We start from the raw sequence: 24,708 nt of genomic DNA, 5'->3' as shown, positions 1-24,708 counted from the left end.
GAGCCTAATGGGGGAGCGCCTGAAGGGAGAGGGGCTTGAGGGGCGGCTGTGGAATTGCTTTTCCAATATGAAAGCATTAAAGGATGGGAGGAAGACACGGGGGACGGCCTGGGCGGGGGTCCCAGGACCTGTTCTGGTTTGACCTCTGCCTTTGGGGTTCTGGGCGGGGCCTCTGAATTAAAGCTGCAGTGTTGGCTGCCGGGGAGCCAGGGACCAGGCACCCTGCCAAGGGGTGGGGGTGGGATGGCACACAGATGGAGGGGCTCTGAGTGGAGCAGACGCTGGTACACTTTCTCACCTGGGTGCTACTCCACGGTCACCTTCCTAGGTCTCTCTGACCCACTTGAAGTTCCCACCCCTCCTCTGCCCCCACTCTCTGTGCCTTTTATTCTCAATAGCACCTGGCACCCCCTAACATACCGTTCATTTTCTGTACTTATTTTGTTTGCTGTCTGTTTCTTCCCACAGCGTGAATACTTCTTCAGTGTGGGGACTTCTGACATCTGTGGCCGTGTGTGGTACATTTGGGTGCTAATATTTATGGAATAAACAAGCGAATGACTCATTTTGCTACCTTAGTTCTTCTCTCTTCCTAAAATTGCTGAACAAGTAGGAAACGGATAACGTAGGCAAAAGATAATAAAAAAAAAAATCTCTTCTTCCCTAGTCCTGCAGAGTGGAATGCCCAGCACGTAAAACTCCACTTGCACTGGGATTTTTCTCCTCAAACACCGGAACCTATGATTGCGCAGGTCCAAGGGTGTTTGTGCGGCCCACGGCGCAGAGTTTAGGAATCGTGATTCTTTCTGCACGCGTGGGCTGCAGTGTTTGCGTGATTGTTTAAAGGAGGGTTAATTCTAGTGGTGATCGGGACCCTTCTACTTGGACCTGGTTGTAGATCCCAGAGTCTTGGGCCCCAGTAGCTTACTTTTCTGTCTGGCAGTGAGATTCAGGAACTCACCTGCCTCCATTCTTAACGCTACTTACAGGTGCTCGGAGCTGCCCTTCCCCCAGGACAAGGAAGCCAGGGGCCAGCGTAGTGACACAGCCGGCGAAGCCGCATCTGCAGGGTCGGCGTCCTGTGTGAGCGCTGGTGCAGGTCCCGGCTGCTCCACTTCTGATCCAGCTCCTTGCCAGGGTACCAGAGGGCCATGGAAGAAGAACCAAGTGCTTGGGCCTCTGTCTGACATCCACGTGGGAGACCCGGATGGAGTTTTGGCCCGGCTCAGCCCCAGCCGTTGTGGCCATTTGGGGAGTGAACCGGTGGCTGGACGATATCTCTGTCCCCTCTCTCTTGTGACGGTGCCTTTCGAATAACTCTCAAAACAAACAATCACAAAGGGAAGCCAAAGCTAGTAAGAGATTAAGCTAGGTTTCAAGCCCAGGTCTCTGAGTTGTTTCCTTAGTACCGTGGGAGGAAGCTGGTGAGGGAGACAGAATTACAGGCAGAAAGAGAACTGTGGCTGGGAAGAAGGGAAAAGAAGATAGGAGAGGAAAAGAGAAATCTGTAGTCCTGGGCCACCTGGCCTCCAGGGGTTGGCTTTAAAGGAGGCCTGTAACCCTTTTAAGATGACATATAATCTTTACGTGCTTTTTCCGGATGGTGACTTGGTAGCATCATTAGATATTCAGAGGTCTGTGACTCAAGAAAGATTTTGAACCAGTCACTGAGTTATGGAGTGTGTGGAAGTATGTTCTGATGAAGCTTTTTGAAAAGGTTTATTTATGGCCGGCGCTGTGGCTCAGTAAGCTAATCCTCCGCCTGTGGCGCCGGCACCCCAGGTTCTAGTCCCGGTTGGGGCGCCGGATTCTGTCCTAGTCGCTCCTCTTCCAGTCCAGCTCTCTGCTGTGGCCAGGGAGTGCAGTGGAGGATGGCCCAAGTGCTGGGGCCCTGCACCCCATGGGAGAAGCACCTGGCTCCTGGCTTCAGATTAGTGCGGTGCGCCGGCCGTGGCGGCCATTGAGGGGTGAACCAACAGCAAAGGAAGACCTTTCTCTGTCTCTCTCTCTCACTGTCCAATCTACCTGTCAAAAAAAAAAAAAAAGGTATTTTTTTGAAAGAGAGAGAGAAAGAGCACTTCCACCTGCTGGTTCGCTCCTCAGTGACTGCAACAGCCACGTCTGGGCCAGGCTGAAGCCAGGAGCCAGGAGCTCCACCTTGATCCCCCAGGTGGGTGGCAAGGACTCAAGTACCTGCTGCTGCCCAGGAGGCTCACCCCGCCGCACCACAACGCGTCCGCCGCTGAATATCTTTAACTGGATTTTTCTCCCTTAAAACAGGGAAAGGGAGAAGGAACTCTCCCTAAGCAAAACAGTCTGTCAAAGGCTAGCTCTCTGCTGTGGCCAGGGAGTGCAGTGGAGGATGGCCCAAGTGCTTGGGCCCTGCACCCCATGGGAGACCAGGAGAAGCACCTGGCTCCTGCCTTCGGATCAGCGTGGTGCACCGGCCGCAGCGTGCTGGCCGCGGCGGCCATTGGAGGCTGAACCAACGGCAAAGGAAGACCTTCCTCTTTGTCTCTCTCTCACTGTCCACTCTGCCTGTCAAAAAAAATAAATAAATAAAAATAAAAAAAAGGTCTGGTTATAGGAGAAATGGGGAAATTTTGCATTTTGGAGTCAGGCAGATTTTCTACTGCTTCTGTGAAAGTGGGAAGAGCTCTAGGTGTTCAGTGTCTGTCGGTGGAAGGAGTTGTGAGATACTGCGGCCGTCCAGGACCGGCGATTCAGTGCTGCAGAGAACCTGACAAATTCTAGGGCCAGCTGCTGTAGAAGGTTAAGCCTCTGTCTGCAGTGTCAGCATCCCATATGGGTGCCATTTCGAGTCCTGGCTGCTCCACTTCCGATCCAGCTCCCTGTTAATGTCCCTGGAAAGCAGTAGATGGCCCAAGTAACTGGGGCCCTGCATCCACATGGGAGACCTAGAGGAAGCTCCTGACTCCTGGTTCCAGATTGGCCCAGCTCTGGCTGTTGCGGCCATTTGGAGAGAGAACCAGCAGATGGAAGACCTCTCTCTTTCTCTCTGGATTTTTGCCATTCAAATAAATCTTTAAAAAACAAATCTGACAAATCCTGTAGGATTTGGTTTTATAGAATGGAATGTGGCTTGCTTTTACAACCCTCTGGGTTGCCCTCAAAATAAGCTTGAGAATTTGAGATACGGGTTCTGATCCATGGTATGGGGAGAGTGAATGTGCTGAACACAGAGTGGTGTGGGGGAATACCGGTTATGGGTCTGTTACCTGTGGATGGTATCACAGGGCGAGGACAGCCTATCTAAACCTGGGCTGCCTCCTGTTTGTAAACAAGGTTCTATTTGGATATAGCCACACCCACTCATTTACATATCACTTGTGGTTGCTTGCAGCTACAAGGGCAGAGATGCTCTGAAAAACCCAAAATACTTGCCATCTGAACTTCTACAAAGCTTGCCAATGGTGGTCTAGGGCCTAAGTGTGTGAGGGTTACTCGGAAAGCCTGGTAGTTATTTCAGTACTTGCAGCAATGTCCATGAATATTGGCAATCTCTGTGTAATTTGTTTTCTGCTCTGTGAATAGTTTTTCCTTTGATTTCATATGTTGACAATTTGAGCAATGTATATATGCATATTATTTGGCTAAAGTTTGACTTTGGCCCAGACCATAATAAGCTTCCATTTGAAATTTTAAAAGTAATTTAAACATTTTTTGACTTAAGATATTTAAAAAATTTTTAAATAGCCTGTGTTAATAAACAAAAGGACAAACTGTAAAGATATGTAGCAAATCAATTAAAAATGTTTACATGCAGTATTAGCTGTATATTACTACAAAATGAATTATCCCAAAATTTAGTGGCTTGAATAATAATCATTTGTTAGCTCAAGAGAATATTTTTGTACTTTAAAAAATATAGTAGAACAGGTCAAGTTGGTAATTTGCTGAGAATAATTTTGGGGGGCAACAATTGAAAAATTAAAAATTTTATCACCTTGTGTTTAGAACTGAAAATTAATCAGTGTCAGCTACAATTCTCCTTGCAAATTCTTCACTCTCAGAGACAATTTTCATTCAAATAGTACCATGTATTCGAGTGTATGTATATTAGATAGGCAGAGTAGGAATCATTAGCAAATATCACTTTGTACTTCAAGTGTGAAAACTGAGACCAGGCAGTTTAAAGTGGTTCCTCCTGGTGACATGGTTAATAAGTGATCCTGGCTATGATCCAGTTACTCATAATTGAAATTACTCCTTATTTTTGTGTTTTATCATGCCTTGTAAATAGTTCAGATAGATGGAAGAAGGATTAATTTCTATTCAGGTAGACAACAAAGATAGTACTGTTCAATTTGTTGGGTTGTTGTAGGATTTGGGATTATGTGTGAGTTTTCTGGGCCCAGAGGCTGAAGCCAGGCGACATTTTGAAATGGTGCCTTCCTTCCTGGATCCTGGCTTCAGATTGGCTCAGCTCTGGCCTTTGCGGCCTTTTGAGGAGTGAACCAGCGGATGGAAGACCTCTCTGTCTCTCCCTCTCTTTGTCTGTAACTCTACCTCTCAAACAGATAAATAAATCCTAAAAAAAAAAAAAAAAAAAAAAAAAAAAAGGTGGTTTCCTTTAATGCACATCACTGTTATAATTTTCCTGGAATTATGAGATTATGTGACTATTTTGATTTTTTTATTAAATAAAGTACCAATATAACAGTCTTAATTTTTCTTTTGTAAAACAAGTTAAAAACCTTTATCTACTGTTAGCACAGTTTTCTTTTATTCCCCAAGTGAGCTAACTGTGTTGGAACAATTAATTCTTTGGTTTGCTTAACCATACAGAGGTATCTCTGAACTAAAAGATCTGTGTATCAAAGTCAAATACAATGTAGCTTTAGGATTTGCGTTTCAATTTTTTTTTTTATTGTAGTAGTATCATTTACTTTGGTAAATCCATATCCCAATTTAAAATGTCCCAAGGCAAATAAAACTTTGTTATAAATTCAGGTACTGTATTTTAAAATGTACATGTTATACACACAACAGCTGCTAGTGGAATTACTACAACAAGCAGATACAATCATGATGCCTAGTACTAAGTGTTTAACACTGCATAGATTACACTAGATACATTGCTTTGTTATGATCGCCACTGATAAATACAGTAACTTTAGTACAATAGCAATACGGTTGCATTTTTAATGCTTTAATAAAGTCAGTAGCATCTAATTGATATTGAATAAAACATGTATAGGGTGTATTTTAGGTCAGATGCTTCTGCAAGAATAAGCACGTAACATGCTGTGGTATCCTTGACAAAACAAGATCATCCCTTTTCACAAAACAGAATAAGCCAAGCCCAAAGGAATCTGAAGTAATTGAAAGAAAATGTGACAGTTTGTATCCCTGTATTATGTTCAGCATTATTTGACATAATTTTCCTCTGGTTAAGACATACATATTTTTCCTGATGTCACACACACACCCACACACACAGAGGGAGGGGAGAAGGGAGGAGGAAGAAAAGGAGGAAGAGAGGGGGGTAGGGGAGAGAGAGAGAAAGAGAGAGAGAGAGAGATTGATTTTAAAGGCTGTACTAAAATGCTAACATAGCAGTAGCCCTTAGATGATACTTCAGCTGGAAAAAAGTTTGGTGAGTTGTTCTTAACCATTTTTTTTTCTGCTTAGAAAAAAATCAGTAACCTATAAATATCTAATGTTTTAAAACAGGTATTCATCATTAAAGGTCTTAAAATAAATTAGATTGTTTTAAAAACTGCAACAATACTCCACTTATTCACAAATATATTTTCTATACATATTTATTACAGTTTGAACAATTGAAAAACAGCTCCTGCAAATCCTTTAGCTTAGATAACAGTACTGTTCTTAATCACACAAGTGAGTTTCAGAAATATATAATACTTCATGTAGTCTTATGTAAAGCTTTAGTGAACACCCTAGTCACATGTCACTTTACAAATGGAAAAATGGGTGGTAGGAGGTCAGGTAATCCTGCCCTAGTGACTACCATAGCCACTGATTCAATGTCATTGTCATTTTTGGGTTTATTTATTGTGTGTGTGTGTACACGAAAGCACACTCCACTGGCCTTCTGATTTCCTTCTTTCTTCCTTCACTCCTTCCTTCCTTCCCTCTACCTGTTCTTCCCTTACTTCCCCTTTTTGGTGGAGGAACACAAACCTTTAAAGGTCTCTGAATAAAGCAGTCATTCTGGAAATCCGATACTGATTACAAAAGCCTTTCAGATGCGATGAAATTTATTTTTTCATCAAATTAGTGTTGGCATGTGTTCTATGGCTTGCTCCGCATTGTTCATGGAGAAGAACCCTTCCTCTTTCTATGTGTGCAAATAAATGATCGTTTCACGAGGAAGAAGCCTGAAGGGCAGACAGTGAGTCTCTTTCTTGTTTATAATTGCTTTCTTTTCTTTTTTTTTCTTTTTTCTTTTTTTGACAGGCAGAGTTAGACAGTGAGAGAGAGAGAGAGACAGAGAGAAAGGTCTTCCTTCCGTTGGTTCACCCCCCAAATGGCTGCTACAGCCGGTGCTGTGCCGATCTGAAGCCAGGAGCCAAGTGCTTCCTCCTGGTCTCCCATGCGGGTGCAGGGCCCAAGCACTTGGGCCATCCTCCACTGCACTCCCGGGCCACCTCAGAGAGCTGGACTGGAAGAGGAGCAACCAGGACAGAACCAGCGCCCCAACCGGGACTAGAACCCCGAGTACCGGCGCTGCAGACGGAGGATTAGCCTAGTGAGCTATGGCACTGGCCAATTGCTTTCTTTTTTAAGTAGAACAATTTTTTTTTTTTTAAACTTTCACCAGTCATGGGATAATGATAACAATGTGACTGTTACTATAATATAATCATATCCAAACTATTCTTTTTTCCTCAGGGTATCCAAACATTGAGTGAAAGTCCAACAAGATAATCAAGCCAGCTTCATACTTACTGTCTGATAAAATCTCAAGGAAAAAAAGACTATTTGGAGAATAAATAAAAATAGAAACTGTACTGATGCCTGGTTTTATTTTTAAGCTTCTCCTTATCTCAAAAAAAAAAAAAAATCCATAAATGAGATTCAGAGAAACTTTGTCCCTTTCTGTCTTTTTTTTTTTTTTCGTCTGAAAAAGCCCACACATGGATCGTAACATTATCACATGTACTTAATGACTTACATTCTGGGACGGAAGGGGGTCAGCGTGGCCCCCCTTGGCACATCCCACTGTCGCATTCAAGTCAAGCCAGAGTCTCCGGGTTAATTGGTTGCAGGCGCAGGCTTGATGGAGGGGATGCTGCAGGACCGTCTCATGACGAGCCTGACCTCTATATCCGGCAGGCTGTCCTGCCTAGTCTGTAAGCACCCCTCGTCGGTGGCTGCCAAGTGAAGATCAAATCGAAGGGAAACGGACTTTTTCCTTAATCGAGGATTATCTTTAAAGAAGGAACCTTCCCATTCTTTGATAACTTCATCCACCTTCTCTGTCCTGAAATGACAAAGCAGACCTTTCGGTATGAAGAGTGTACTTTAAAAATATGCAGGATGCACTCCAAATGCATGAAAAAATCACATCGTTTGCATAATTTATAATTTAGATACTTTAGAAATCATCTGAATATTTTCTAAGGAAGTCTAGAATTTCAATGCGATTCTCATGTTTTGGTTGCATTTGAAGGGAAAACAGTGAATTTTGCTTACTCTTTCATGTGGGTTTTTGTGTATATGTGTTTATACTCGCATCAGAGTAAAACTCACAATACGTTACAGCAAAATTTGGAAACATTGAAACAAAGAAGAGTAAGTGCTGGGAATATGGGATCAAGGATCGTTTCAGTGCGTGGGTTTGTTTATTTCTGAGTCCAAAGTGTTTCACTCACTGAATAGTGCCATGAGCTTCTGCGCTCTGCTTCCCGGGGCTTCCATCAAATATCGCCTGTTTGGTCACAGTTTCCACTTTTTCATCCTCAAACTTTTGTGGGAGTTTTGTTGAGAAAGAGATTTCATTTATAATGGCTGTGAAATGTTAATTATAATATGTTAAATTATTGAAATACTTTTCATGATCAAATTATATGTCAAACTTTTATTCAAATATTGCTAGGTGTTTTCTACTTTAAAGCATTTAATTTGCTTATAACCCTAGAAAACAGCACTTAATTTTTGAAGTGAGTTTTTTCTTTTTTTTTTTATGGCAGTAACTCACCTGACGGTAAAACAAACCCCACTCGACTTGTGCCAGACTTTTGCTCTTTTTTCTCACCTTGGATACAACCATAATATCTGAAATTAGAAAGATTGTTATAAGAGCAACATTGTGTCAGCAAATAATTGAAACAAACAGAAGAATGGATAGATTGTATATTCAGACATTGGAAATATTTTAGCAGTGGACATAAATGAATTGAGGCTACACTGTATCTTTATGGGTGAACTGTCCAGGCAGAAAGTTGAGTGAAAAAAGATGGTAAGTGGGGCAGGCACGGTGGCTCACTTGGCTAATCCTCCACTTGCGACGCCAGCATATGGCATCCCATATGGGTGCCGAGTTCTAGTCCTGGTAGCTCCTCTTCCAGGCCAGCTCTCTGCTGTGGCCCGGGAGGGCAGTGGAGGATGGCCCAAGTGCTTGGGCCCTGCACCCGTGTGGGAGACCAGGAGGAAGCACCTGGCTCCTGGCTTCGGATCAGCGCAACGCGCTGGCCGTGGCAGCCATTTGGGGGGTGAACCAACGGAAGGAAGACTTTTCTCTTTGTCTCTCTCTCTCACTGTCTAACTCTGTCAAATTAAAAAAAAAAAAAAAAAAAAGGAAAAGAAAAAAATTAACAACAAAAAAAGCAGATAAGTGGCAGGCAGTTTTCCAAAGGTTAAGGCAGTGCATTAGACGATTCCCTCCTTTCTTTACATGCTTATTCCTGTAAAGGATGTACCACAGGAACGAGCGTCAGATTCAGGAGCCGGGTTGCTAGAGGTTGGACAAGGCGCTGGATGTGCCCTGGTGTTTGGGGAGCTTCAGCGACATTGGAAACATTTTACTTCTCAATCTGGGTAGTGGATACCCCAGTATTCATTAGATTTTTCTTTTTTGTATATCTTAAATAGAGCATAATAAAACATTTAAAAATTGTATTCATAGTAAAGACCAACTTACCAATATCTTGCTTAGTTAGAAGTTAAGTAAAATTCACAACTAATTGGTTTAAATTTATACACAAATATATATATATATAGTATCATGAGTGCTTATGAATCCAATGAAATTCACAATCATATATTATATTTTTATATATTTACACAGGACTTATGAGTATGCATGGATTTCACAATTTTTGTGCCAAAATAAGCTGATCTTTTGATTTAACTTTCCATATTTTAGGAAGTGCCCTCAGATAATATACCAGATGTTATTTTAACTGCTTTATAGACATGACTCACAGCAATCCTGTGAAATTATTCCCTTTTTACAGATAAGAAAAACAAGGCACAAGAAAGTAAACCAACTTGCCCCAGGTCACTCAGCTAGTAAATAGGATATTTTATCTTTTTATTTGTTTTAGTAGTATATATATATATATTTTTTTTTTGACAGGCAGAGTTAGACAGCGAGAGGGAGAGACAGAGAGAAAAGTCTTCCTTCCATTGGTTCACCCCCTAAATGGCCGCTATGGCCAGTGCGCTGCACTGATTCAAAGCATGGAGCCAGGTGCTTCCTCCTGGTCTCCCACACGGGTGCAGGGCCCAAGCACTTGGGCCATCCTCCACTGCCCTCCCGGGCCACAGCAGAGAGCTGGCCTGGAAGAGGAGCGACCAGGACTAGAACTCGGCGCCCATATGGAATGCTGGCACTGCAGGTGGAGGATTAACCAAGTGAGCCACGGCGCCGACCCCTAGCAGTATATTTTAAACTCTATGTTTTTTGAGGACTTAGTATATGTCAAGCTGTATTGCGGGTGTGTACTGTTTCATCTAGTTTTGAAATGGATTCAGAATTCTGGAACAAGCACGAGCAAAGATTTCTTTTTATGGAAACATGGAGAATTGTAAGTTGTGCCCTGCTCGAGTCACGGGATCTTATGAGCTTATAGATTATGATAATGTGTGAATGAACACAGATTCCTCTTTGCATCAGAACAAGTCTATTAAACTGTGAGTCAGAACACTATTGCTTTCCAGTGTGATAATCACATCCCAATAATAATTAGTAATAACAATCATAATTTTGGTATTTGCCATGTAGTTGGGGGGCCCTTGGTGGAGGGTGGGGTGGAGATTGTGGTGATCATGTGTGAATTTTCCACACTTTATTTGTAGGTGGTCCATAGAATGCATAGAGTAATCCTTAGGGAAAATGAGAACGTTGAGAATGGTCCATTTTTAGTGATCCAGCACTGTTTGTGTTCTGTTCTGGCTGACCTGGGCTGCTCGGGTCCTAGTTCTAGGGCAGAAATGGTGCTTGCCCGCGCTCTCACATCCCACTTGATTGCTGGGATCGGGGGCGTGGTCATCTCCCCAGTGAGGCCAGCGGCTCTGTATTTCTCACCCCTTGTCAATACCTTCGTGGAATTAGGTACCTGATTTCTTCCCTTTCGAGGAGGCGGCGGTAAGTGGCGATCTCTTGCTCCAGTCTCATCTTCGTGTTGAGCAGCATCTCGTGCTCCTGCAGCTGCCTCTCGATGCCCCGCCGGACCTCCTGAAGCTCTTTCTCCAGCCCCTCAATCACAGCCTCCAGGTCTTGCAGCTGCATCTGGTGGTGCCGCTCGCTGGCGTGCAGGGAGTTCTCAAGGCCCCTTTCCTGTGGCACACAGAGCCCCATCAGTGAACCGTGTTTCTGAAATCTGATTTGCAGTATCTCCATTCTACTGGGTGCTAGCCTTTCTTAAAAAGCCCTGCAATGGCGGTAGGCATATTGCTTAGCAGTTAGGACACTGGTTAAGATGCTCGTTCCACACCTGAGTGCCTGGGTTCAGTTCCCAGCTCTGGTTTCCTGGCGGAAGCAGTTCTTGGGAGGCAGCAGGGATAGCTCAAATGACTGAGTTCCTGCCACCCAGTGTAAGACCTGGATTGAGTTCCTAGCCTGAGCTTTGGCCTGGCCCAACCCTGCCTCAGCTATTGTGGGCATTTGGGGAGTGGACCAGCAATGGGAGCACTCTCTGTCCACCATATTTCTCTGTCTGTCTGTTTCTCTGCCTCTCAAATAAATATTTTATTAGAAAAATTGCAATAATTGGATCTCATTTATGCAAGAGGTATTTCTGGATAACTTTTTTTCTGTGACCCAAATTGAAAAAAAAAAAAAAAAGAAAGTCTGTATATGCTTAACTAGAAAGCTTGTTATGTCTTAAAGAATCCTATGATAATTCCTCTGGAGTGTGATTAGCTTACTATCACTCTGATTTATTTTTTCATAGTATATTGAATATCAAAGCCAGAGAAGACTGCTTCTAAGAGGCATTTTAGAAAAGCACTTACATATTTTTCTAAGAGAAGTCTCAATGGCATGGATAAAAGAACCCCTCCCTCTGCTAAGACTTGGGTTCATTAGCAAATTTCTTTCTTCGCTTCTGACAGTTAGAGAAGGCTGGGAGAGGAGTGGGGGACCAACCAGGGCTACTTCATTTTTCAGGTGTGGCCAAGCTTTGGAGTGGGTTGGTATCAGGCATGGCCGTAATGGAGGGAGGTGAGGGTAGGCCACTGAACAGGAACTAGGGACGGGATTCTCACGCGCTCACTGGGACGTGCAGAACACCGTCCCTTTCCTGGGCTGAGGTCACGTCGGGGGAGCGCGTGGGCAGCCGCAGCCGCTCTGCGCAGGTGCTCACCACGGCGTGGAGAGATGCGATCTCCACCTGCAGGTGGTGCCACTGGCGTCGGGCTTCCTTGAGTTCCGCTCGAGCCGCCCTCAGAGCCTCTTCGTCTTTGTCCATCTTTTGATTTATGTTTTCTTCCAGCTGTAAGAGACAACAGCATTAACAAGCAGGAGCGAGAGCACGAGTGGAGACGCGGGGTTTCAGAGCAGTTATAGAGCGTACAGGGATGAGTGACTTTTTCTTTAGATCATTAGGTGACAAACAGGTGTCCTCATGCTTAGTCACTGATAATTCAGTGTAAGGGGGAGTCAGCTGGGTTCTCATGCTTCCCCCATGCAAACTCAGTTCAGAAGTCCTTTCCAGCCAAGACAACCTGCGAATGATGGAAAAATGCCTCTATTTTAATGAAGAGAAACAGTTTGCAGGAACTAAACTTGTGTCCTCTGATTCTTAGCTTTCCATTATTTATGGATCATTAAGGAGGAGAGAGTGGATGCTAGTTAGTTTGCCCCCTTATTTTATTTCTTTTTTAAAGGGCTCTTTAAAAAATATATGTATTTTTAAAATTTATTTAAAGGCAGAGGTCAGAGACAGGGAGAGATAGATAGAGAGATGATAGATAGATAGAGAATCGATCTTCCATCTGCTGGTTCACTACCCAAATGCCTGCAACATCCGGGCCTGGACCAGGCCAAAGCTGGGAGCCAGGTCTCTCCTGTGGGTGGCACTGATCCAAACCCTTCTGTGTTCCAAGGTGTGCATTAGCAGGAAGCTGCATCCGAAGTGGAGACAGGACTCAATCCCAGGCACTTGGATACGGGATGTGGGCCTCCCAAGTGGCAGCTTCGTCTGTGCCACATGGTTTGCCTGTGGTAAGTTAGCAAATTAAGTGATCATAGGCATTCAAGTTCTGTAGTAAGAAATCCACTGATGAGCAGGTTATTTTTGCATATTTGGGGTGGTAAAAAAATGACATCTTTAAGGACTGTTTCTGAAATGGTCTAACCTTAAAAAACAAATGGAATATTTTATATTCACCATGGAATATTTTTACACTGATGGTGAAATTAAAAGAATGTATCTGGTGACAGAAGTCTTGATCTTTGACCCCAAGAACAGCTGGAGCAATGTATACAGTTGGTCACTGTATTTTGAAGCAAAAAATAGAACTTTCAATTTAGTTTTGAAATATAAAATGTTTCAATTTAGTTTTGAAATAAAAAGTTACTTTGATCATACAATATTGTTTTTTAAAAAAGAAGCTTGAATCAGTGAAACTCTATGAATAAAACCGAGGAGGGGCCGGTGCTATGGTGTAGCAGGTAAAGTCGCTGCCTGCAGTGCTGGTATCCCATGTGGGTGCCAGTTCAAGTCCCAGCTGCTCTACTTCCGATCCAGCTCTCTGTTATGGCCTGGGAAAGCAGTATAAGATGGCCCAAGTCCTTGGGCCCCTGGACCCATGTGGGAGAAGCTCCTGGCTCCTGGCTTTGGATTGGCGCAGCTCTGACCTTGCAACCACCTGGGGAGTGAACCAGCAGGTGGAAAGCCTCTCTCTCTCTCTCTCTCTCTCTCTCTCTCTGCCTCTCCCTCTCTGTAACTTTGCCTTTCAAATAAATAAATAAATCTTGAAAAAAATAAAATTAGGGACAAGATACTAGAGAAGAAAATTCATACATCGCTTTTGGTTTGTTGATCAATTGTTCTTAGTGTTAACTTGGCAAAGTCGTGCAGCAAAACAATGCGTGCCAGGGCATTTACAAAAGAGAATGCAGGCAATTTTGAAAAGCTGAGACTGTAAAAGAGCTGATCTCTACTTTAAGATTCCCAAGATGGCCCCCAATAGATCAGAGCTACCAAAATGCGTGTCCTTGTGTGTTTCCTTTTCAAGTTGAACCTGGGCTCACCTGTGTTTGTGGGACTGGGGAGCGTGTGGCAGAAGAGATGCAGTGCCAGGTCTTAAGCAGCCCTGACAATTTCCTCTTCTACGCTTTTGTGGGCACTGGGCCAACACGCATGAAGTTTGGAGACCTTGCTGGGGAGACCATGTAGGCAGGCTGGATGGAGACAGTCCCTGAGCTACACGGAGTGAGAGGGAAACAGGCCTAGTTATCCCAGCCAGGCCAGCCTCCCCGCAGTCCCCTACCAAGAGGCCAAACACGGGTGAGCCCTCTTGGCTGTTTCAGCAGGACTGGTCCCAGCCAACATCACGTGTGGTGGAGGAGCTTGGTCAGCCCGCCGATCATGGGAGAGAATATGAGGTTATTTTAGCCCACAGTCGGGGTAGTTTGCTGTAGAACAATCAGTAACTGATGCAACTTATGTGTCTTCACTTTGTAATAGTCCAATAATCAGGCTTTCGTGAACCCATTCCAACTGACATTCTGAATTATTTTGGGAAAATGTCTCTAAAGTAGTCTTTTGTTACAAAATACTCTAAACAACATTAACTGTAGCCTTACTTTTTTACTTGAATGTATTATGTCAGCACCGTGACTTACACACTAGACTTGTATCTCTTCTATTGCAAAATGAGGTGCTTATTTGGTTTATAATTTTCAGAAGTTGTCATTATTTTATCTTTTTCTTTGTAAAAGATAAGTCGACTATTCTAATGCCTGGATTAAATGTCCCAGTGACTTTAGTTCATCCATAATTCCTCATGAAGACTGAAAATATTACCCAGAGTTAACGCTTACAGTGTTACTACAAGTGAGTTGCTAATGGAGTGGAGGTCTGTGATCTCCTAGCAACATATATATATTTTATATAAATAGTTATTTTTTTCTTCTGGCAATGTTCTTAAGTAAACTTTTCTGCTGGATTTGGGTGATTGAAATAGAATTTAGCTCAGTGATTGGTAAACTAATTACAAACCCTTAAATTTCAGAATCTCTGTTTCTAAAATATTCGAATTTATTTAAAGGCTTGAAATCTTAATTAATTGCTAAAAGTGATGATTGCCACTATAAAGCAAAGTCTGATATTAAGATTTAGCTCTTATGTAAATTGGCTTTTTTGCTTTTAAAATACTTAAATATTGCAAGCTTTTCATTAAGAATAAATATTTCTTATAATATAAAAGTAAAAATCTACAAGCTAAGTGAAGAGTCATTACCAATTTCTGTCATTGTTTCTGAATGTCACGTTCACACACTTAGTTGGCCTCTATTTAAAACAATTAGGAGAAAAAGCAGAACTCTTTAGAAAGATAAAAATCTTAGAAACATTCTTAGTTTTATCTCCAGGAAGATGTGCGTGCTAATCACTCTCACTGTGTTGCTTGTCATCTGAAAGATGTCATTGAAATCATCCCTATAAATAACTCCATAATATCACTGAAGGGTGTCTGAGATGCTGCCTTCCTGGAGGACAGCTCCGAGAGGTTAGCATGTGCCCCATCTTGCTGTCTGCTGACCCCATGTTTTATGAACGATAGCCATCTCACTGTCTATATACAGATCAAATGCACCAATCGATATTTATTTCAGGGCAATCGAACAGAACCACCACGATGCTCCCCACAGCCCCAGTCACCCTGCCACGAAGCCTGAGTCCCTTCCCCAGGATATACTGCACTGAAAAGGAAATACAGTACCTCCAAGAGGCCGGGGCAGGGATGGGGCAGACACTGATTGTCTCCAGGGGCTGGAAGGCGCCTGTCTGGATGATATCATTACCTGGATCCTTGTTGAGAGCACGTTTTCTATCTGATTGCTGGTGAGGAGCTTTTCATAGTTTGCCCTGATCTCATTGAGGAGCTGGGACAGTTCCATTCTTTTCCCATCCTCCACCTGGGCTAACTGAACCTTATGGAAGGGATGAGTCGCTGCGGCAGAGCCTGCCCTGCCTGCGTCGTCAGGAGAGCAGAGAGCCCCGTGCAGCCTTAAAGACACAGCGCTCCTTTTGCAGAGGCTGTGGGAATTGTCTGTGCTTTGAATCAATTCTTCAGACGGATGCTAAACTCTTTGCTCCCATTGTCATTGATGTGAGTAGAAATGTCAGATATTCTGTGAATAAAAAGAAAAAAAAAGACATTCAGCATTGGTTTCCTATAAAATGGAGCACTTTTAGGTGGGGGTGAATTTATTTTGTAAAAATAAAATGGGGCATAACATAAAGAAAATTATATTTCGTTGTTCCCCAAGGTACCATATGAAAGTTAATCTGGACCCAAAACATGAGATTTAAACACTTCTTTCACTCTTTTTCTCATCACTTGGATTCTTTAAAAAGGATGACTGTGGTAGGTCATTAGAATATGTTGTAAATCTTGACTATCTGACAGTTATTGGAAAAAGCGCTCAGCAGATTAAGTGGGCCATTATCATTAACCGCAGGAATTCCTGGATTTCTCTCCAATGCTCCTGGCTGGCTGCTGGACTGATAGCAGAGTTTGATGCATTGAGGTGAATTCCTGAAGGCACATCACAGAGGAGGCTACTGCTGGCGGAGGTGAAAACAGAGTCCAAGTGCAGCCAGATCACATTTCCAGTGTCTTCAAGAGGTTGAAGAATTGGAAGCACGCGGTCCCTGCTGGGGAGGGGTCCACTCCTTGTGGTCCCTGCTGGGGAGGGGTCCACTCCTCGTGGGGTTGCTCCTTCAGTAAGCACGCAGTCAGTGGTGACTCGGAGCCGGGAACACACCTGTGCAGCTCGTTAACTTAAGAAAAGGCACCTTTGCCCCATTATCCTACCTGACCTTCGCAATCCCTGACATTCTGCAACCTGTAAGGAGGGGAAGGCAGAGGCCAGAGGGGTTCAGGTGTCCTGCCCACGGTGATGCAGAGAGACCTGACATCGTGGGGACTGGAATTTTGCTTGCCTCAATGAACATCTTTAGAGGGGGGAGGGCACTGTATTTGGAAAGAGGCTATGGGAAAGAAGGCTACTGACTAATTTTAACAATATTTCTGAGGCTAGATCAGGAAGGTGTAGTTACATAAACAAACAAACAAACTCAAAGGATTGTTTAGGGTGGCAAAGAAGAAAAGAGCCCCTGTGCCCATTGCCCAAGTCAAACTGTCCTGGTGGGGCCAGCGCTGTGGCATAACGAGGGGTAAAGCCACCACCTGCAGTATGTGGGCGCTGGCTTGAGTCCCAGCTGCTCTGATTCTGATCCAGCTCCCTGCTACTGCACCTGGGAAAGCAGCTGAAGATGGCTCAAGTGCTTGGGCCCCTGCACCCGTGTGGAAGACCCTGAAAAAGCTCCTGGCTCCTGGCTTCAGAACAGCCCAACTTTGGCTGTTGCGGCCGTATGGGTAGTGAACCAGCAGATGGAAGACCTCTCTCTCCCTCTCTCCCTCTCTGTCTCTGCTTCTCTGTAACGCTGCCTTTCAAATAAATAAATCTTAAAAATAAAAAAAGAAATGGGCAAAAGGATCTGAATAGATATTTCTCAAAAGAAAAATACAAATGGCAAAAAAAATTAACCTGGTAAATAGGATTAATAGCTTTCTCTGGCTACCCCAGGCGTGTCTCAGTAGCTACTCCTCTCAAAAGCTCTGCAGCTTTTGTGGGGCAGTTTGTTGTCTTTTTTTATTTTAATTTTTTATTTTATTAATTTTATTTCTTTTTGACAGGCAGAGTGGACAGTGAGAGAGAGAGACAGAGAGAAAGGTCTTCCTTTACCATTGGTTCACCCTCTAATGGCTGCCACGGCTGGCGCATCACGCTGATCCGAAGCCAGGAGCCAGGTGCTTCCTCCTGGTCTCCCATGTGGGTGCAGGGCGCAAACACTTGGGACATCCTCCGCTGCACTCCCTGGCCACAGCACAGAGCTGGCCTGGAAGAGGAGCAACCGGGACAGAATCAGGCACCCCGACTGGGACTAGAACCCGGTGTGCCGGTGCTGCAGGCGGAGGATTAGCCTGTTGAGCCGCGGCACCGGCCAGTTTGTTGTCAGTAGTCCCTCTAATAAACAGTACTGGGAAAACTGGATTCTCCCATGGAAGAGAATGAAATCAGATGCTTGTCCTACACCATGAACAAAAATCAATTCAGGGGGCCGGTGCCGTGGCTCACTTGGTTAATCCTCTGCCTGCGGCGCTGGCATCCCATATGGGCGCTGGGTTCTAGTCCTGGCTGCTTCTGTTCCAGTCCAGCTCTCTGCTGTGGCCCGGCAGGGCAGTGGAGGATGGGCCAAATGCTTGGGCGCCTGCATGGAAGACCAGGAGGAAGCACCTGGCTCCTGGCTTTGGATCGGCGCAGCGCTGGCTGTAGCGGCCATTTGGAGGGTGAACCAACGGAAGGAAGACCTTTCTCTCTGTCTGTCTCTCTCACTGTCTATAACTCTACCTGTCAAATAAAAAAGAAATCAATTCAGAATGGGTAAAGGACCTACCTGTTAGGCCTGAAACCACAACACTTCCAGAAGAGATCGTGGGGGAGGGCTCCTGGACATTTGCCTTGGCAACGATTGTTTTGGACATCATTACCAAAAGCCCAGGCTACAAAAGCAAAAATAAATGAGTGAGACTACATCAAGCTAAAAAGCTTCTGCATAGCAAGGAGATCCAACAAAGTGAAAAGACAACCTATAGTCTGGAAAGAAATATTTGCAATGCATGTATGGGATAAGGGGCTAATATCCAAAACATGAACAAACCCTTACCACTCAGTAGCAGAAAACCAAACCACACCCAGCCCAGAATTAAGAAGTGGGCAAAGGATCCAAACAGACATTTCTGCAAAGACGTAAAAAAAAACCAATATATGTTTGGAAAAGTGCTCCCCACCACTCAGTGTCGTCAGGGAAATGCGATTTAACCACGGTGAGATGTCACACCTTCTCAGATGGCTATTGTCAAAGCAGTATGAGACAACACGTGCTAACAATGAGGATGTGGGGAAGTTGGAGACACTGGTACACCATTGGTGGAAATGTACACTGAGGCAGCCATTATGGAAAACCGTGTGGAAGTCCCTAAAGAGATTAAAAATAGAACTACCCTGGTGGCTAAGGTACCTGCATCCCATATCAGAGCTCTTGGTTCAATTTCCAGCTTCCGGCAAATGTACACCCTTGGAGGCGGCGGTGGTGCCTCAAATAGTTGGGTTTCCTGCCAACCACTTGGGAGACCTGGATTGCGTTCCTGGCTCCTGGTTTTGGTGCCAGCTATTGAGGACCTTTGCAGGGAGTGAACCCTCAAAATAAATAAATAAATAAATAAATGGAAAGAATCAATCCATGACTCAGCAATCTTCTTCTGTGTATATACCCAAAGAAGATGAAATCAGCATCTTGCAAAGATGTCTGCACACCCATGTTCATGGTAGAATTTATGCACAACAGCCAAGTATGGAAACAACCCAAGTGTCTGACGACGGCCAGATGGATAAAGACAATGGGCAATGTGATCGATCACGGAATATTATCAGTTTTATAAAAGGAGATCCTGCCATTTGCCACAGCATGGATGGACCTAGATTACATTACGCTAAGTGACGTAAGGGAGACCCAGCAATGAAAACACTGCATGCTCTCACTCCGTGAAATCTGAGAGAAAGAAAAGGTCAAACGCCAATATACGGGGAGAGAGAATTAAAAATGGTCACCAGGGGGCGGTGGTGAGCAGGAAGTGGGACCTGGAGGGCAAAGGATACAGATTAGCAGGTGCGCAGGCTGCACAAGTCAACGCACAATCTGAGGACCCTAGGCCATCACATTGCATGGCTATTTGGAAGGTTTGGCAAGTAAGCAGATTTTGGCTACTCCTACTACAAAAAACTGTAACCATGTGAGATGATAGAGATGTTAAATTGCTTTCCCACAGCAACCACTTGCTATCTGTATGTATTTTATAACCTCATATTATAAACCTCGGATACACATAATGAAACTTTTTTTTTTTTATAAAAATAAACAGTGCTCAAAGAAAATGGAAGGACAAAAGGAGAACGTCTCCCTTTACTTTCAACAGGGAGAGTTAAGCCTCTTCTCTGGTTGTTTTAGGGCCCACGGCATCTGGCTGCTCCTCCCGTGCTTCATGGTTCGAGGGCTCTGCCAGGCTCCCGGAGCCCCCGCGCTGTGAGAATATCACGCAGATCGCTCTGGGCCCCGTCTGCCCATCCACACTGTGCAGCCAGAACATACTTTGCTCTCGTCTCTTTCCTGGGGTTGCCATCCAGGAAGCACGGCGCCCTCCTCCTGAACGCCAGCTCCCCAGTCTCCACGTTCAGCTCTGCGGCGTGGCAGGGGCTCTGACTCAGGCAGGGTGGGCCTGGGATTCCCCTTCCCAGAGCCCTCCCCTGCCCCTGGCACCGCAGTTCTCCTCTCCCCCCTCTCCCATCAGCCCAGGGGGAATCCCTCTTTGAGAGCTGGGTGGAAAACTCCGCCCTTAAGGCCAGACCCCAAGCTCCACAGCTCACGTTGCAGGGCTGCTTCTGGTTCTGTGCCTCTGTGGTTCTGGTTCTGTGCCTGTGCGGAGAAAGTGGGCCATCAGTGCTTGTAGAGGGATTGTGCTGTTTCTGAATACTTGGTCTCTCAGTCCTCTGTATTCTAAGGGCAAGGACTGGTGTGTGTGTGTGTGTGTGTGTGTGTGTATTGCTTTCTTTCTGCCTTACTCTCCCCCGAGTCAATGAGTACAGAAGAACAATGTACAGAGAAAGACAAACTTACCAGACATCACTTCAGTCTGTCTGAAAATAGATGTTTTAAAAAACGATACTGGGGGCTGGTGCTGTGTGCAGTGGGTTAAGTCCCTGTCTGTGATGCCAGCGTCCCATATGAGTGCTGGTCTGAGTTGGGTTTGAGTCCCGGCTACTCCACTTCTGCTCCAGTTCTCTGCTCATGGTCTGGGAAAGCAGTGGAAGATGGCCCAAGGGTTTGGGCCCCTGCACCTGTGTGGGAGACCGGGAAGAAGCTCCTGGCTCCCGGCTTTGGATTGGCATAGCTCTGGCCATTGTGGCCATTTGGGGAGTGAACCAGCAGGTGGAAGACCTCTTTCTCTTTCTTTCTCTGTGTTTCTTCTCTTTCATAACTCTGCCTTACAAGTAGATAAATAAATCTTTAAAAAGTGTGATATTAAGCTTGCAAATGTGGTGAAATGATGAGCATCTCACCCATAATTATGATTGTGTCAAACACTATTTAATTTCATGATTCGGTTTATTGATGACAAATAATTTATTTGCTAATTTTTTTTCACTTCCAAGTTAATTTTTCATTTCCTCCCTCTCACATCTCTTTCTCAGCTGAATAGAAGCCACCTTCTTACACAATAAAGTCTCATTCAGAAATTGGTTATTGTTTTCCAAATGTCTGTTTATTTGAAAAGGGGTTGGAGGAGAGAGGGAGGGAGATGTCTTCCACTGGCCAGTTTCTTCTCCAAATGGCTGCAACAGCAGGGGCTGGCCAGGTCCCAGCCAGGAGCCAGCAACTCCATCTTGGTTTCCCATGTGGGTGGCTGGGGCCCAAGTGCATAAGCCATTATGTTGCCTCCCAGAGTGCTCACTAGCAGCAAGCTGGATTGGAAGTGGAGGTTGACCTTGAACCCAGGCACTCTGATCTGGGATGTGGTGTCCCAAGGGGTGGCTGAATTCACTGCAACACAAAGCCTGCCCCTGTAATTTGATCATTACCACTGAGTGTGTAGGCTCTGCACTTCGGTTTGCTTGAGGGAAGGGAAGTGCATTAGCAGGGGCAGACCGGTAGCTTAAAAGCGCTGCCCCCTCCCCACCAAGTTTTAGTGTTTATAAATCCAAGCAAATCAGACAGACACCCATCCTCCTTTATTTGCCGAGTAAGTGTGCTTCTATAATCCTGGTAAAGTGAGTGCTTGATTAAAAATTGGTTGAATTTTTACTAAGTGACATGCGAGGAGTTTGGCTTTAATCTTTTTTTGGGAAAAATAACAGCTTTTGTAACTCATTTCTACTTTGATATAGCAAACTCAAGAACTGGAATTTTGGGGGTAGAGTTTAGTGCCACTGTTAAGTTTCTGCTTGGGAACCTGCATCCCATATCGAAGTGCCTGGTTCTAGTCCCGGCTCCCTGGCTTCCAATCCAGCTTCCTACCAATGCACACCCTGGGAGGCAGCAGGTGATGGCTCAAGTACTTGGGTCCCTGTCACCACCACGGGAGACCTGGTTAAAATCCTGGCTCCTGGCTTCAGCCTGGCCCAACCCCAGCAGTTGTGACCATCTGGGGAATGACCCAATGGGTGGAAGATTTCTCTCTCTCTGTCTTTTTGCCATTCAAATAAAATGAAAATAAAAATAGAGAAAAATTTAAAAAGTAATTGAAGAGAAATATTGAAAGGAAAATAATAGATTAATTTTTATGGCATAAAAATTTGGGCATTTCACCCTTTAAAGTACCTGATCTTGCTGTAACAAATCTTAATCCACTGATCTACATGTCAATGTGGTGGCCGGTTTTTGTTCCAAGATGCACCACTGCATTGATGGCAACACAAATTTATATTTAAGTAGCTTTTGTCTCGGGGAACTGGTGGACATGAATCTTTTCTTTCGGCAGAAAAAATCCATCCAATTGATCTTCTAATTTTAGGCAACCATCTCATAGATCTTGGGTGTTGCTTAATTTATGAAGCGCAATTTCTGTAGCAGTTTAGGATACTGGGCATCATGTTTTTAATCAGCACTCAATTTAATAGGATAATGGAAGCATACTTAGTTGGCACATAAAGGATCTTTTTAATTTCAAAAATTGATATACATGACAGGACTTTATAGGTTTGTCCCCTTTTTGTTATATTGTTGAATTTTCTCTTTATGGGAGCACATCTCAGCATGAGTTGTTTAATCTTGTATTTTAGGTATCAGACAATGAGTTTTGTGTTGGGACGTGTTTGTCAGCGGTTTTTGGTGTGTGCTTGGTGTGTATGAGAAAGGCTTACATGCTTCTCCATATGTGCTGCCCATGCCTTTCATATGGTGTAAGCAGGGCATGTTACACATGCAGTCCCTTTTTTTTTTTTTTTAAGATTTATTTATTTTATTAGAAAGGCAGCATTTCAGAGAGAGGGAGAGACAGAGAGATCTTCATTCTCTGGTTCAGCCCCCAAATGGCCGTAACAGCCAGGGCCAGGCCAAGCTGAAGCCAGGAGCCAGGAGCTTCCTCCAGGTCTCCCATGTGCGTGCAGGGGCCCAGGAACTTGGGCCATCTTCTGTTGCTTTCCCAGGCACATTAGCAGGGAGCTGGATCAGAAGTGCAGCAGCTGGCAGTCAAACTGGCACCCATAAGGGTTGCCAGCCTCGCAGGTGGTGGCTTAACCTGCTGTGCCACAGTGCCAGCCCAGGCGTGCAGTCTTGGGCATGGCAGGTACAGAATTCATTCTTTGCTGTAACTCAAGGATAGAATCAAGGACTTCGCCTTTGAGTTCTGTTTTCCTCTAGCATCTTCCATGGTGCTGCTGTTTCCTATCTGGATTCCTGCAGTGCAACGAACACAGATGCTTTGGGTTCAAAAGTGAGTTTCTTGGAGGATGAAGCCACTCTAGAACAGCAATTGTATGTGGCTTCTGTGTTACAGAGACAGCTCACGTTGTCTCACCGTAGAGACAGCTCGTGTCATCTCATTAGCTTTGCAAACTATAAGCACCGGACAAAACTGCTCAGAGTTCGGTTTCCTTGTCTCCATCCCCTGTTCATCTGGAGGTGTGTTAATGAAGCCTCCGCCCTTGAGGTTGTAGTTCCTACATGGAGACTGTGCACCTACCAGTGCACTTGAGCTACAGTATTTGTCCATCTTTTCTGATCAATGGAGGAGAGCTCTTTGCTGGGTCCTGAGAACCTTGCCATCCCTAATTTGGCAGGTGTCCCATTAGCACTTCCTGTCTTTGACAGACTGTTTGTTCGCTGTTTTTTCTTTTTGAAACCTGCTGTGTCTCACTAATGACACTGGCCCTGTTGTCCTCTATTGTTTTTTAAATATGTATTTATTTGAAAGTCAGAGTTACACAGAGAGGGGAGAGGGAGAGGGAGAGGGAGAGGGAGAGGGAGAGAGAGAGAGAGAGAGAGAGAGAGGTCTTCCATCATTGGTTCACTCCCCAATTGGCTGCAAAGACCAGAGCTGCACTGATCTGAAGCCAGGAGCTAGGAGCTTCTTTCGGGTCTCCCACGCGGGTGCAGGGGTCCAAGGACTTGGGCCATCTTCTATTGCTTTCCCAGGTCATAGCAGAGAGCTGGATTGGAAGTAGAGCAGCCAGCTCTTGAATTGGCACATTAACCCCCTGCACCACGGCGCTGCCCCCCCCCCCCCACCCCCGCCAACTCTGCTTCTGATTCCAGTTTCCTGCTAGGGAGCACCCACCTGGAAGGCAGCAGGTGATGGATCAAGTGCTATGCTAGGGTCCCTGCCAGCAACGTGGGAGGCCTGGATTGAGTTCTGGGCTCTTGGCTTGGGCCTGGCCCAGCTTAGGCAGTTATGGGCATTTGGGGGTAGGGGAACCAACAGATGGAAGATCTCTGTCTCTGCTTCTCTGCCTTTCAAATTAACATAAATAACTAAAAATTTTAAAAATCTGTAAAGTTTATTAACTGACATAGATGATCACCTCAGTGCTAGGTAAAATTAGGACAAAGCAGGTGAGACAAATAGTGCCTTTGTTTAAATTTTCTCTAGATTTCATCCTTTTTTTTAATGTAAGATTTGTTTATTTATTTGAAAGTCAGAGTTTTACAGAGAGAGGAGAGGCAGAGAGAGAGAGAGAGAGAGAGAGAGAGAGAGAGGTCTTCCATCCGCTGATTCACCCTCCAGATGGCTGCAATGGCAGGAGCTGCACCAATCTGAAGCCAGGAACCAGGAGCTTCTTCCGGGTCTCCCACATGGGTGTAGGGGCCCAAGCACTTGGGCCATCTTCTCTTGCTTTTCCAGGCCATAGCAGAGAGCTGGATTGGAAGTGGGGCAGCCAGGACTCAAGCCAGTAGCCATATGGGATGCTGGCACTATAGGTGG

At 44.8% G+C, this 24,708-nt stretch overlaps 1 protein-coding gene across 3 annotated transcripts; it reads right to left on the bottom strand.

Annotated features, from left to right (window-relative positions):
- Positions 1 to 1,725: 1,725 nt before the first annotated feature.
- KRT222 (keratin 222) lies at positions 1,726 to 15,656 on the bottom strand. 3 transcript variants are annotated; one of them, XR_519325.5, is made up of 7 exons: positions 15,467 to 15,654; positions 11,802 to 11,930; positions 10,554 to 10,774; positions 8,192 to 8,268; positions 7,866 to 8,001; positions 7,166 to 7,474; positions 1,726 to 5,434 (listed from the first exon to the last, which is right to left on the bottom strand). XR_519325.5 is itself a non-coding variant. In XM_002719361.6 (6 exons), exons 1-6 carry the CDS (start codon positions 15,560 to 15,562, stop codon positions 7,246 to 7,248), a joined length of 888 nt encoding a protein of 295 aa, XP_002719407.3. In that variant the 5' UTR covers positions 15,563 to 15,656; the 3' UTR covers positions 1,726 to 7,245. The 3 variants fall into 3 exon arrangements, 2 of the variants coding, with proteins under 2 accessions (XP_002719407.3, XP_008269669.3); XM_002719361.6 differs by having other exon boundaries at positions 1,726 to 7,474; positions 15,467 to 15,656; XM_008271447.5 differs by having other exon boundaries at positions 1,726 to 7,474; positions 15,385 to 15,522.
- Positions 15,657 to 24,708: the final 9,052 nt, after the last annotated feature.

The sequence above is a fragment of the Oryctolagus cuniculus genome, chromosome 17 (assembly GCF_051225735.1).
Source record: "Oryctolagus cuniculus isolate XC-2025 breed Fujian yellow rabbit chromosome 17, ASM5122573v1, whole genome shotgun sequence".
NCBI classification, from domain to species: Eukaryota; Metazoa; Chordata; class Mammalia; order Lagomorpha; family Leporidae; genus Oryctolagus; species Oryctolagus cuniculus.
The sequence above is the reverse complement of the archived record's forward strand: the minus strand, read 5'-3'. Positions and strand labels throughout refer to the sequence as shown.

What these genes read in the sequence shown, in the direction of transcription:
- KRT222 (XM_002719361.6), bottom strand. Translation starts at nt 15,562, where the DNA reads ATGGAACTGTCCCAGCTCCTCAATGAGATCAGGGCAAACTATGAAAAG. An exon ending in TGCTCTCAACAAGGATCCAG is followed by an intron (nt 11,931 to 15,466) that starts GTAATGATATCA and finishes TGTCTCTTACAG; the next exon opens with CTGGAAGAAAACATAAATCA. An exon ending in TCGCATCTCTCCACGCCGTG is followed by an intron (nt 10,775 to 11,801) that starts GTGAGCACCTGC and finishes TGTGTGCCACAG; the next exon opens with GAAAGGGGCCTTGAGAACTC.